Here is a 13,897-nt window from a genome sequence, read left to right as displayed (position 1 = left end):
CCAGTGAGTCACGCCCGCCTGGAGTTCCGCGTCGTCATCAAAGCGCTGCTTTGCAAGCCAGTTCTTCATCTTGAGGAAACAAGTGAAAGTCGCTTGGCGTAAGATCGGGGCGGTAGAGCGGATGACTGACAATTTGAATTAGGGAGTTCTTTAGTGTGGTTTGCCGTGTGAGGTCGGGCATTGTCGTGCAAAAACAAAATTTTGGACGTCGCTTTCCTCGGCGTTTGTTTTGAACTGCTCTTTTAAGGCTGTGCAAAGTCTGGCAGTACCGGGCAGAATTTATGGTTGCTCCACGTTCGAGATAATAAGAAGCACACCTTGCCTATCCCAAAACACTGTCGCCATCAACTTCCTTTCTGACAAGGTTTGCAAACATTTTCTTGGTTTTTGGAGGGACTTTGTGTGCCCCCACTCCATGGACTGTAATTTTGTCTGTAGCAGTAGCAGCTTTATTCATCTGTAGATCTCTTTTTACAAGGATATAGGACATGTCAAAGTATGTACAAGTTTAGATCAATTTTAAATAAGCTAATTCGTATACACATATATTTATAGACTTTTAGTTAGACAATCATTAGATTTACTCGTTGAGCTCAGAAAGAGGAAGAGGTGTTAGTATTATGCTATGCATAGCTTGGTGTAGGTATTTCCAGAAAGGAAAAAAAAGAAGGGAAAAAAAACGTAAAGTGGAGGTGTTATGTGGAATATTGGATGTTTTATAATCATTATTATGATTTATTTGTATAACTTTTTTTATAAAACCCCTATTTCGTTTTATCTAAGTACTCCTTCAATGTATAAAATGTATTGCATAACAGGTACTTTTTACCTGCCTTTTTAAATGAGTATTTTTGCAATTTCTTTAATCTCTTTTGGTAATTTATTGTACAGTTTTATTCCTTGGTAGAGAATGCTGTTTTGAGTTCTATGTTTATTTTTTCTATGTTTATTTTTCTTCGTAAATGTATCTCTTGCAGCTTGGTTATTGACAGAGCTGTTTGTGCAGTAATCACCAATGTTATTTTTTGTGTGTACAATTGACTAGTAAATGTATTCACATCGAGCCATTAAAATCCCCCAGTGTTTTGAACAGATCTTTACAATGAGCTCGACTAGTATTTTTGGTTATTATTCTTATGGATCTTTGCTGACAGCAGGGAAATGCGCTGGTAATTTTCTGTTTCTGTATTATCTTTCTTAAGCAAAGACACAACTCTTGCCTGTTTTAGCTGCTCTGGAAATGTCCCTGATGTGAAGGATTCATCTATTATATTTGTTAAGGGGCCTCGTATAATCCCTATGCATTGTTGCAGTACACATATTGATACTTCATCCAAGCCTATTGACTTAAATTTTTAGTTTTTGAACAGTTATTTTGGGCACCCATCGTGCACAAAATTTGTGGTAGCCTAGCTTTTGAGTGGCAATTTCAAAAAAAGTCCATGAAACTTGTGGAAAAGAAAGCGAAAGCTCCATTATTGTGAAGCGACTTTTCACGAATCGTTTCATTAACTTTAGCGACAAGATCGTCAGTCACAATGCTCGGGCGTCCACTCTTCTCTTCATCATGAACGTTGGTTCGGCCATTTTTAAACCGAATGCATCATTTCCGGACGGAACATTCACTCATTACGTTGTTTCTGCACAGCTCGCGATAAATTTCTGTAGGTTTTAGGTTTTTTGCCAACAAAAACCGTATCAAAAGCCGCACCTCACAACTGGCGGGATTTTCGATTGCAGCACACATTTCAAATTCGAATATCGAAACTACCAGACGCGCAGATACGTTCCCGCTGTCACGGATGATTGCCGACCTCCAAAATATACGCGATCGGCGCACGCCTAGCGGCGTCAGACGGAAACGTTCCCTACTTTCTGAATAGCCCTAGTAGCTAGCGTCAATTTGGTACCCAGAGATGTAACTAGCTACTTAGACAGCGCTACAATAGTCTCTCGCTACAGAGCGTGTGTAATAAAATAAAAAATAATAAATATAAATAATCAGATATCACTAATCAAAAACAATAAATAATAAAAAATAAAATATCGGGAACTTAGCACAGATAGCGGTAGCTTGTATTTGTGGAACTTTGTTTCAGCCAGCCCAGCGAATGCAATTCAAAAGATATACAGTACTTAAAAAAGACAGAGATGATGGAAAAGGAAGAGGAGTAGCAATTTTAATTAGAGACACAGTTAAGTTTTTAAAACTGCACATTACTATTAGAACAACAGATTACCTGGCAGTGGTCACCGTAATTTATTCTCCTAACGGCGTGTTCACGATTGAAACCATTTACGTGTAAAATACGAAATCTGTTGTGCAGATGCCAACGCCCACCACTCACTATGGAGTTGCGAAATAGGCGTCGCGGATACAGCAAATAAGCTTAGCGAATACAGTATAACATTGAAGATATTCGCGGTGTATACATTGACCGTGAGAGAGAGCCTATCTAAATTGAAAACCGGTAGAGAATTACCGCTGCAGATAAGCTAGACGTGCGCCGGAAGCCGGATAAATGACCGCCGCCTCCAGACGCGATCCGTTGTAAACTGAGACGGCGGAAGGAGGAGGTCCCTGACTGACCATGCCTCGCGACGCCGTTGCTAGCAGCATTCAACTGCGAAGCGCCAACGGCTGCAGGCGGCAACACTGAGGCGTCGCCATAGAGACGAAATCGCGTGTCTTTATTGGTTATGACGGGGCCCAGAAAGCTGCTGCGCTTGCCCACTGCCAAGTGTTAGGGATGAACCTACGACGACTCAGCCATAGTTGGTAGCGAACTGCTACCTGGGGTCGCGAAAGCACACTAAACGGCCACAGTGAAACCACCGGCAAATCTGAGTACCGTTAAGTAACTGCCTGCCGCCAGAAAATGGAACCCCAACGAAGGAAAAGGCAAAAAACAGGGAGAAGAGTCCGCAACTCACCAGAAAATACTCCGGAAAATGCTCTATTATGGAAATCACTTTGGACATATAACAGCTGTTTCTTTAAAATAATGACTTCCAAGGTCGCTAAATGCATCGAAATGACATCCTTTAGGAACGTAATGAGACACAACAAGATGTTGATTTACACATCCATCCTACTTATGCCAACATTTTAAAAAAATGAAACGATAGTTTTTTTTTATTTACTCGTTTGGCTGGTGTAAAAATTCGGACAGGTGCCACATTTCATCTACTTCACACGTAACGTTGAGTATTTATTATGAACTACTTTTTCTTTATCCCAAATTTTATGTTTAGGTTGATTGTTAATACAGAAGACTACGCTCGTTTTTATCTCGGGGGGAAAAAAAGAGCTACGTAAATGCATCTTGTTGATAACGGAGTGTGGGCAACGTTCGTTTATGTCACTTTCCACGTTTCAGAGCAGTCTGCTGTTTGGCGAAATGTCAGTCGTGATCTCGTGGAGCCAGATTAGAAGCAACATTATACGAAGGACTTCCTTCTGACACGCATTTCTCGTGGTTTCACCGTCGCGCCCAATGTATCCTTTTCTCGTCAAGAAATAATTGTAGCTGTCGAGGAGATTTTAGAACGAGAGATTCGGAAACAAGTGAAGCACTTGTCTGCGTAGTGGAATTAGCATGATAAACAACTTCATTTGAGAGGAGATAGTTTCAGGAGTACCTTATGCACGAGGGCGTGCTGAAAAGAATGCCTTCGAAGTTCTTATCCTGTTTTCAATGTCGGTTGAGGTACTAGACGTCGTGCATATTACTCTGTCGACTTTCCCGCTTTGCTGATGCAGGTTGCGACCATCTGCCGCTAGAGGGCTCCGAATTGAACGTGTAACGCGGCGGTGTGTAACTTAACTTACGTCGGTGCATGAGAAACGGCGTGCTGCAGTCTAGTCTATAACCGCAGAAAACGTGCCTCCACTTGAAATCCATGGAAGAATGACAGCTGTGTGCGGTGATGATTGTATAAACGTCTGCAACAATCCGACGTCTTCCGTTCTGTCATCGATCATCCTCCACACAGTCCCGGCATGACCCCATACAAGTTTCATCTTTGAGAAACTCACTATGCGATGAAACAGTACAAGCAGAGGTGAGGTTGCGTCTGCGTCAACAAAGTCAAAAGTGACGGTATCAACAAACTGGTCTCTCTTTGGGAGGAATGTGATCGTCTCCGTGGTAACTGTTGAGAAATAAGTATGTAGACATGAAAAATACAGATGTAGAATGTTAGTAAAGTTTTATTTAAAAAGCTGTGTGTTCACTAAAAAAAATTGGGAGGCATTATTTTTCAGCACGTCCTCGTATTGAAGATCTTTATCAGAACGGATTTATCTTTCTTCAAGAAACTGAAGTCCACTCTCAGTCACCAGTAAAACTGACAGCACTCAGAATGTCTCACCGAGCGGGGTGGCGCAGTGGTTAGCACGCTGGACTCGCATTCGGGAGGACGGCGGTTCAAAGCCGCATCCGTCCATCCAGATTTAGGTTTTCCGTGATTATCTTAAATCACTTAAGGCAAATTCCGGTTTGGTTCCTTTGAAAGGGCACGGCCGCTTTCCTTCCCCATCCTTCCCTAATCCGAGTTTGTGCTACGTCTCTAATGACCTCGTTGTCGACGGGACGTTAAACACTAATCTCTTCCACCTCAAAATTTCTCACATCAAGAATTGCTTATAAACGTAAGGGAAATATATAGCAGAGCGGAACTTCATGACTGACTTGTGAGCGAGGAAGAATTTTTGGAGTTACACAAACAGTATTTTCCCCCAAAATTTTAGCTTATTTCGTTCGCACACTCTTTCCTACGTTTACTGCTATGTTTCCGTTTAACGTTCTTAAGTTGGTGTATTCCGAATTTACATTTGCGGATTATATCATCGGGTAAAAAGAATGAAAAAACTTCCTCTATTTTTCATATTCTCTTCGAAACGAAAAACAGATTGGTTATTGGAAAACAGACTGCAGAAATAGCCCTCCCCTTTAGGCAACTCGGTTTACGCACAAAATTTCAGCACCTTAATTAATCAGAGGTTGTTATGACTACTCTAATTAGACGAAACCCTTTACGTCATGTCTGAGGCGTCAGAATTCCTCATCGTTATCAGCAGCAGATGCGCAGTGACAGGAAAACAGGCTGTTGCCTTCAGAATTTCGCCTCCGTAATTAGTGCTCTGCCGTCGGTCGTTGCAGGAAGATAGACCGCGAAATCGCATTCCTCATCAGAGCAGAGCTGCGCTGCGTGTTTACACGTCTGCCGCTCGAGCGTGCGAGCTGAGAGGAGAGGAGGGGGCAACGGCGTCTTCGAGAGCGTGTTCGCGTTGCCGATACTGACAGATCGCCAAAAGACTGACGGTACCGTCATTTTATAGAAATGTGTGAGTGAGTAGCTGGAAAAGGGTGAGATTTTTGTTTGTCGCTTTACAACCTACCCCGATGAAAGGGTAAGGCAGTAAAACCATTACAGGCCGAAAATCGGTATTTGCTGAAGCCCGAATGTGTCCCTGAGGACTGTGGCTCCTATTGGCTTTTATGCGAGCGCGAAGGTCAGCTTTATTATCTTCTAGACAAGCTGTAGGCTCATGGTGCACCTGAACTAACCTATCAGTGAACTACTTATTTCTTAATTTGCCTTAGAGAAATAACCGAAATGAAATGTAATCTGAGTACTTTTGAACTAATAATCGTGAATAAGAAATCAGATATTAAGTGTAAACACGAAAGTTGAAGAGGGGGGGGGGGGGGGGGGGGAAACCTAGGCTATCTTTATGAGCCCTTTTTATAAAGTATGATCACAGAATGGATGGAAAGGGAAAAGGAGCAATGCGCCTTTGAATGCCGAAGATAATTTCGGGTTCCACCCAACGCAATTAAAAGTACAGAAATTTCATTTTAGAATTCCCTATTATCAAAATTAGCTTCACAGTTAGCTGCAGCTGAAAGTCCCATATGAAGTGTGGATACAACTGAATCAGTACAAGAAATTACGTATGGAGACGCAAGTATTTCGCCAGATAATATTACAGCAACACCATATTCAATCAGGAATAGTACGGTGATTTTTGTCAGTGTAAAGGGTTTCCCCAAGACCCATGTTCACTATCATAGAGAGCCGCGTGGTCTGGGACGCCTTGCCACGGTTCGCGCGGCTCTCCCCGTGGGAGGTTCGAGTCGTCTACATCTACATCTATACTCTGCAAATCACATTTAAGTGCTTGGCAGAGGGTTCATAGAACCACCTTCACAATTCTCTATTCCAATATCGTATAGCGTGCTGGAAGAACGAACATCTATATCTTTCCGTAGGAGCTCTGATTTCTTACTTTGTGGTGATCGTTCCTCTCTATGTAGGTCGGTGTCAACAAAATATTTTCGCATTCGAAGCAGAAAGTTGGTGATTGGAATTTCGTGATAAGATTCCGTCGGAACAAAAATCGCCTTTCTTTTAATGTTGTCCAGGCCAAATCCTGTATCATTTCTGTGACACCCTCTCCCATATTTCGTGGTAATACAAAACGTTCTGCCCTTCTTTGAACTTTTACGATGTACTCCGTTAGTCGTATCTGGTAAGGATCCCACACCGTGCAGCAGTATACTAAAACAGAACGGACGAGCGTAATATAGGCAGTCTCCTTGGATCTGTCACATTTTCCAAGTGTCCTGCCAATAAAACGTAGTCTTTGGTTAGCCTACCCCACAATATTTTCTGTGTGTTCCTTCCAACTTAAGTTGTTCCGTAATTGTAATACCTAGATATTTAGTCGAATTTACGGCTTTTGGATGAGACTGATTTATCGTGTAACGGAAGTTTAACGAATTCCTTTTAGCACTCATGTCGATGACCTCACACTTTTCGTTATTTAGGGTCAACTGACAATTTTCGCACCATTCAGATAGTCTCCCAAATCGTTTATATAGATAAGGAACAGCAAAGGGCCTATAACACTACCTTGGGAAACGCCAGAAATCACTTCTGTTTTACTCGATGACTTTCCGTCAGTTACTACGAACTGTGACCTCTGACAGGAAATCACAAATCCAGTCATAACTGAGATGATATTCCATAAGCACGCAATTTCACTACAAGCCGCTTGTGTGGAACAGTGTCAAAAGCCTTCCAGAAATACGGAATCGATCTGAAATCCCTTGTCAATAGCACTCACATTATCTACATTTATACTCCGCAAGCCTCCGAACGGAGTGTGGTGGAGGGCAGTTTACGTGCCACTGTCATTTCCTCCCTTTCCTGTTCCAGTCGCGTATGGTTCGCGGGAAGAAAGACTGCTGGAAAGTCTACGTGCGCGCTCGAATCTCTCTAATTTTACATTCGTTATCTCCTCGGAAGGTATAAGTAGGGGGAAGCAGTATATTCGATATTCCTTCGGGCATGGGTGTGTGTCGTCCTTAGCGTAAGTTAAAGTTGGATTAAGTAGTGTGTAAGCCTAGGGACCGATTACCTCAGTAGTTTGTTCCCATAGGAAACTTACCACCACTGTTATAGAGGAGATTTTCGTTCTCCCAAAATGTCGTAACACGTGAGCATAAAACATGTGCCATAATTCTACTACAGATTAACTTTAGCGATATACGCGTATAATTATATGCCTCTGTCCTATGACCTACTTGGAAACGGCAATGGCCTGCACTTTTTTCCAGTCGCTAGGTACCTTCCGTTGCTCCAGCGATGTGTGATAAATTGTTGCCAGCAAGGGAGGAAATTATTTCGCATAATCTCTGTAGAATCGTACAGATATCTCGCTTGTTCCAGATGCCTTTCCGCTATTAAGCGATTGTTGTTGCTTTCCTATTTCGCAGTCGCATAAATCAGTATCTGCCGTTCCGGCGTTCGTGTGATGATTGAAAGGAAGAATCGCGTTGCGATCTTCCGTGGTGAAACAGTTTCGGAAGACAAAATTCAATATATCCGCCTTTTTCTATCACCTTCCCTCTCCGTGCCAATTTGCTCACTGAGCGACTGAATAGGAGGTTTCTGCTGTGCTTCCTGAGTTTACATAAGCCCAAACCTACTTACCGTTTTGTCAGATTGGTTGGCAAAATCTTACTTTCAAACGCTTTTCGCATTGCTCTCATTTCCGCGTCGTTGAGCTTTCGTTTGTCAGCTAGGCTTCGACTTCGCTTACATATGCGATGCTCTCTTTGCTTCGGTAGAAACTTTCTAACACGACTGTTAAACAATGGGTCTTCTCATCCCTTAAAAACTTGTTCGGGACACACTTGTCCGAGGCGTAATGAACGATGGTTTTGAATTTTATCAATTTATGTTACACAGTCGTCCGCAGAAGTGCGTAGTTGATGTTGACTGCTGCCGGCTGGTGTGGCCGAGCGGTTCTAAAAAATGGTTCAAATGGCTCTGAGCACTATGGGACTTAACTTCTGAGGTCATCAGTCACTTAGAACTACTTAAACCTAACTAACCTAAGGGCATCACACACATCCATACCCGAGGCAGGATTCGAACCTGCGACCTTAGCGGTCGCGGTGTTCCAGACTGTAGCGCCTAGAACCGCTCGGTCACCCCGGGCGGCACGGTAGAAGAGCTTTGTCAAAAATGTAGCTATGTTTTGTAAAATCTTAGACTATGTACTGGGGTACTTGTATGGTACTTTTTAAAGAAGTTGGAGCATAGTCCCAGCTTGTACAGATGTATGGAGTGTAATACAGGCCTAATCGTCCTCTGTAATTGTACCCCAGTACATAGTCTAAGATTTTACAAAACATAACTACATTTTTGACAAAGCTCTTCTACCGTGCCAGCCGGGGTGGCCGAGCGGTTCTAGGCGCTACAGTCTGGAACCTCGCGACCGCTAAGGTCGCAGGTTCGAATCCTGCCTCGGGCATGGATGTGTGTGATGTCCTTAGGTCAGTTAGGTTTAAGTAGTTCTAAGTTCTAGAGGACTGATGGCCATAGATGTCAAGTCCCATAGTGCTCAGAGCCATTTTTTTGTTAAGTCCCATAGTGCTCAGGGACAGTTTGTGGCCGAGCTGTGTTAATTGATCATTCCTTTTTCCTTGTATTTTCTAGTCACCTCATTAAAAATGCAGTAAAATATAGGATTAGCTCTAGAAAGGTTTTGATCCGTCATGTTTATAGATTGAGAATTTTGCAAGTGTTAGACGGTATTATTACAGCATTTGATTGCTGTTTGGCTTAAAAAATTTGTGAAATAAAGCAAACCAGAAGTTGCTTCTGCTGTTTTTTTCTTGTCCTTTCTTTTTGACGGAGACTGTATTGGCATCTGAAGGAATAGCAAGCAATTTTCTAGCTATCGGTGCAGTAAAGGGAGGTGACACTGCGGCAAAACATCAGTAAGATATCTGCAAAGAAATGATGCGCGTAATTTCGGAATTATACTCAGTGTGTTCCGCGCCGTGTTGCAGGACGGCAGCTGGCGCGATGTGGGCGGCGCTGGCTCTGCTGCTGGCGGCGTGTGGGGCGGCGCGGGCCCAGGACACCTCCACCACCCCCGCGCTGCCGCCGTGGCAGCCGCAGCAGGGGGGCGACTGGCCCCGAGGGCAACAGCCCTGGGACTCCGCCAGCAACGTCATCATACACGAGGCGTAAGTGGTCGCGCGGCACTGCGCCTGCCTGTTTTCTTTGATGACTGCAGAGTCTCGTACTCGGTCGCTGTTATACTTTTGCATGTCTTTATTATTGCCGTGACCCACCTCTGTAGCAGAGGTTGCTAACTTGTGCGAGCGCAGCGGTGCTCGATTAGACTAGAGATTAGATTTACTTTCATTCCAATTGATCTGTAGTGAGGAGGTCCTCCAGGATGTAGAACATGTCAGAGAAACAATAATACATGACAAATATTTACAACTCAAACAAATAAGGTAATGTACCATTCCACAGGTCCCAAGTGGAATGATCGTCATTTTTTTAAATGAATACTATATGAAAGAATCATTGTACAAATACGAATGCACTGAATTTAAAATAAAACTGTGTTTATTCATTTATTTATTAATAAGGTAATAAAGTGTAATACAACTACTATAATACTTATGTACAATGAACACATTACTGCACTGAAATTGTGCAGAAGTTAGATTATATATACAGGGTGTTACAAAAAGGTACGGCCAAACTTTCAGGAAACATTCCTCACACACAACGAAAGAAAATATGTTATGTGGACATGTGTCCGGAAACGCTTACTTTCCATGTTTGAGCTCATTTTATTACTTCTCTTCAAATCACATTAATCATGGAATGGAAACACACAGCAACAGAACGTACCAGCGCGACTTCAAACACTGTTACAGGAAATGTTCAAAATGTCCTCCGTTAGCGAGGATACATGCATCCACCCTCCGTCTCATGGAATCCTTGATGCATCCCTGGAGAATGGCGTATTGTATCACAGCCGTCCACAATACGAGCACGAAGAGTCTCTGCATTTGGTACCGGGGTTGCGTAGACAAGAGCTTTCAAATGCCCCCATAAATGAAAGTCAAGAGGGTTGAGGTCAGGATAGCGTGGAGGCCATGGAATTGGTCCGCCTCTACCAATCCATCGGTCACCGAATCTGTTGTTGAGAAGCGTACGAACACTGCGACTGAAATGTGCAGGAGCTCCATCGTGCATGAACCACATGTTGTGTCGTTCTTGTAAAGGCACATGTTCTAGCTGCACAGGTAGAGTATCCCCTGTGAAATCATGATAACGTGCTCGATTGAGCGTAGTTGGAAGAAACTAAAATGTTGTACAAGACTAAATGACTTTAAATCCTTGTGAAGATTCTTATTTCTGCTATTGATTCCATGAATTAAGCTGTTGGTTTGAAAAATTGATATTTTTAATGACAAATTTCATTAAGGAATAACTATATTGGGAAGCAGTAGTTAGTATCCCTAGTTCCCTAAACAGGCTTCTGAAGGATGTTCTTGAGTTCACACCACATGTAACACTCACTGCGCGTTTTTGTGCCCGGAAAACTTTAGCTTGGCTTGTTGAATTGCCACAAAAAATAACCCCATATGACATTATGGATGTCCGCAGCTCGTGGTCGTGCGGTAGCGTTCTCGCTTCCCGGGGCCGGGTTCGATTCCCGGCGGGGTCAGGGATTTTCTCTGCCTCGTGATGACTGGGTGTTGTGTGATGTCCTTAGGTTAGTTAGGTTTAAGTAGTTCTAAGTTCTAGGGGACTGATGACCATAGATGTTAAGTCCCATAGTGCTCAGAGCCATTTTTGACATTATGGAATGAAAGTAAGCATAGTATGCCAGCTTTTTCATTTTTATATCACCTATGTCTGACAAAATTCGCATTGCAAACACAGATTTGTTAAGACGCTTCAGCAGTTCTGTGGTGTGCTCCACCCAGTTGAATTTATTATCAAGCTGTAATCCCAAGAATTTAACACTGTTCACTTCTTCTATCTGGTTGTCATCGTATGTTAGGCGTATAGTGACAAAGAATTGGGTAGGAACCAGTGATTAGTGTCCACAAATATTTTATTAGCCGATCTTTCTAAGACTACACGTGATTTGCTATTTATTGCAATGTTTGTATCATCGGCAAACAAAACGGACTTGGCGTCTGGTAATGTTACTGATGAAAGGTCATTGATACACACAAGAAAAAGTAAGGGCCATAAAATGGGACCCCCACATGTAATTAGTTCCCAGTTGGATGATGCCTGATAGCTTGATATGTGTCTCTTTCCGAACAACACCCTTTGTTTGCAGCGAGATATATAAGATTTGAACCATTTTGCAGCATTTCCCATTACACATAATATTCTAATTTAGTTAAAAGGATATTGTGATTTACACAGTCAAATGCCTTTGACAGATCACAAAATCTACCAGTTGCCTGAAATTTTTTGTCTAATGAGTTAAGCACATTTTCACTGTAGGTGTAGATAGCCATCTCAACACCAGAACCCTTTAGAAATCCGAACTGTGACTTTGACAGTATGTTATTTGAGATAAGATGGTTATAAAGCCGATTGTACATTACTTTTTCTAAAATTTTTGAGAAGGTTGGCAAACTCGGAGGTATTTCTCATCGCCAATATTTGGCTGACGAGGTAAGGAAATGTGTGAAGTTCTGATCACTTCGATTTCACCAAATTCCTCAACTGAATTCCGGTTCTGTGCAGTGTCACGTGGAGTCAGAGTTTATCACTCTGCCGAAGGTGATCCGTCGGTGATGTTGGGCTCAGCAGACACTTTCCTGCTGCTTGAGACGACGGCTATACGTGTCAGCAGCACAATTTACTTTCTCTTTCCCTCTTAAACGGATGTATTTAAGACACTTCACATCCACGACCGACACTCCCAAAATATTTTTAACCGGACTCCGACCGGCCGCACTCTCATGAGTAAATGATTGTAGTGCCTGTTTGGCTGAATTTCCATTAGAGGATCTTGTCTAACTATGCATGGTGTTTCAAAATGGACTTAACAACATGAAAAATTCATATAAATTTATTGAAATAAGGTATAGAGCTGGGTTTAGAATTATTTTGTAGGGGGAGACAGTTTTTTTTTTTACCTTAAACTAAAGGTGTATGTTACATCCGTTGGTTATCCTGCACACATCCCATCGGAAGTCAGTTTCTTCCCAAACTCGCTGTAGCATTGCAGGTGTAACTTGCTCAGTGGCGGCATAAATACTTGCTTTAAGTTCAGGTAGAGAAGCCGGCACATGAGGTACAAACACGGTGGTTGTTTTCAGTCCTGGGACTGGTTTGATGCAGCTCTCCATGCTGATCTTATCATGTGCAAGCTTCTTCATCTCCCAGTACCTACTGCAACCTATCTCCTCCTGAATCTGCTTAGTGTATTCATCCCTTGTTCTCCCTCTACGATTTTTACCCTCCACGCTGTCCTCCAGTACTAAATTGGTGATCCCTTGATGCCCCAGAACATGCCCTACCAACCGATCCCTCCTTCTAGTCAAGTTGCGCCACAACTCCTCTTCTCCCCAATTCTATTCAACACCTCATTAGCTATGTGATCTACCCATCCTTGATGAATCCCAATAGGAAAAAATAGAGTGGTGTGTCGTCTGGGGATCGTGGGGGCCATGCAATTGCTGCATCACGGCCAATCCACTGACCTGGAAAGCGGTCACTGAGAAAATCTCTGACGTCAGCCAGGTGGTGGGGTGGTGCTCCCACCTTCCATGAAGTGAACACTTCGTTCTTGGTCATCCTCGTTGACCTGTGGTATCAAAAATTGTTGTAACATATCGAGGTACACTACCCCATTGATGGTTCTCTCACGAAGAAAAAGGAGGCGGTACACTTTGTTCTTGCTCAGTGTCCAAAAAACGTTCAGCTATCACGAACATGTTGCAATGTTTGATGTGGATTTTCACTGTCCCACATCCTAGAGTTGTGTGTGCAACCTTGCCGGCCGAAGTGGCCGTGCGGTTAAAGGCGCTGCAGTCTGGAACCGCAAGACCGCTACGGTCGCAGGTTCGAATCCTGCCTTGGGCATGGATGTTTGTGATGTCCTTAGGTTAGTTAGGTTTAACTAGTTCTAAGTTCTAGGGGACTAATGACCGCAGCAGTTGAGTCCCATTGTGCTCAGAGCCATTTGAACCAATTGTGTGCAACCTTCCCACTTAAGTGAAAAGTCGACTCGTCAGAAAAGATGATTTTGTTCAAGAAATATTCATCCTTATGTAATCGATTTAACATATTCGCACAGTTCTTGCGAGCAGTTTTATCACTGTATTTTTTGCTTGTACGATCGTCAGTCTGTACGGTTTCAAATCACACTGTTTCTCAACAGTCCTATGTGGGGTTTGTAGTTCGCGAGAAGCTTGCCAGGTCGATTTCGTTGGGCTGTTGACAAAACGTTATCTCACTCGCTCAAGGACGTCATCAGATGTGCTTGGACGATCTGATGGTGTCCCATGTCTTACCGAGCACCCTGTTTCTACAGAAC

At 43.0% G+C, this 13,897-nt stretch overlaps 1 protein-coding gene across 2 annotated transcripts in view; it reads left to right on the top strand.

Moving 5' to 3' along the window:
- The window catches only part of LOC126483609 (CD109 antigen), an 847,818-nt gene that overhangs the window by 732,946 nt on the left and 100,975 nt on the right, over positions 1-13,897 (top strand). For both annotated transcript variants that reach the window (XM_050106646.1, XM_050106647.1), the window contains one exon: positions 9,372-9,551. In XM_050106646.1, coding sequence (XP_049962603.1) covers positions 9,372-9,551 — 180 coding nt within the window. The remainder of the gene's footprint in view (positions 1-9,371; positions 9,552-13,897) is intronic.

This window comes from Schistocerca serialis, chromosome 6 (assembly GCF_023864345.2).
Source record: "Schistocerca serialis cubense isolate TAMUIC-IGC-003099 chromosome 6, iqSchSeri2.2, whole genome shotgun sequence".
Taxonomy (NCBI): domain Eukaryota; kingdom Metazoa; phylum Arthropoda; class Insecta; order Orthoptera; family Acrididae; genus Schistocerca; species Schistocerca serialis.
The sequence above is the reverse complement of the archived record's forward strand: the minus strand, read 5'-3'. Positions and strand labels throughout refer to the sequence as shown.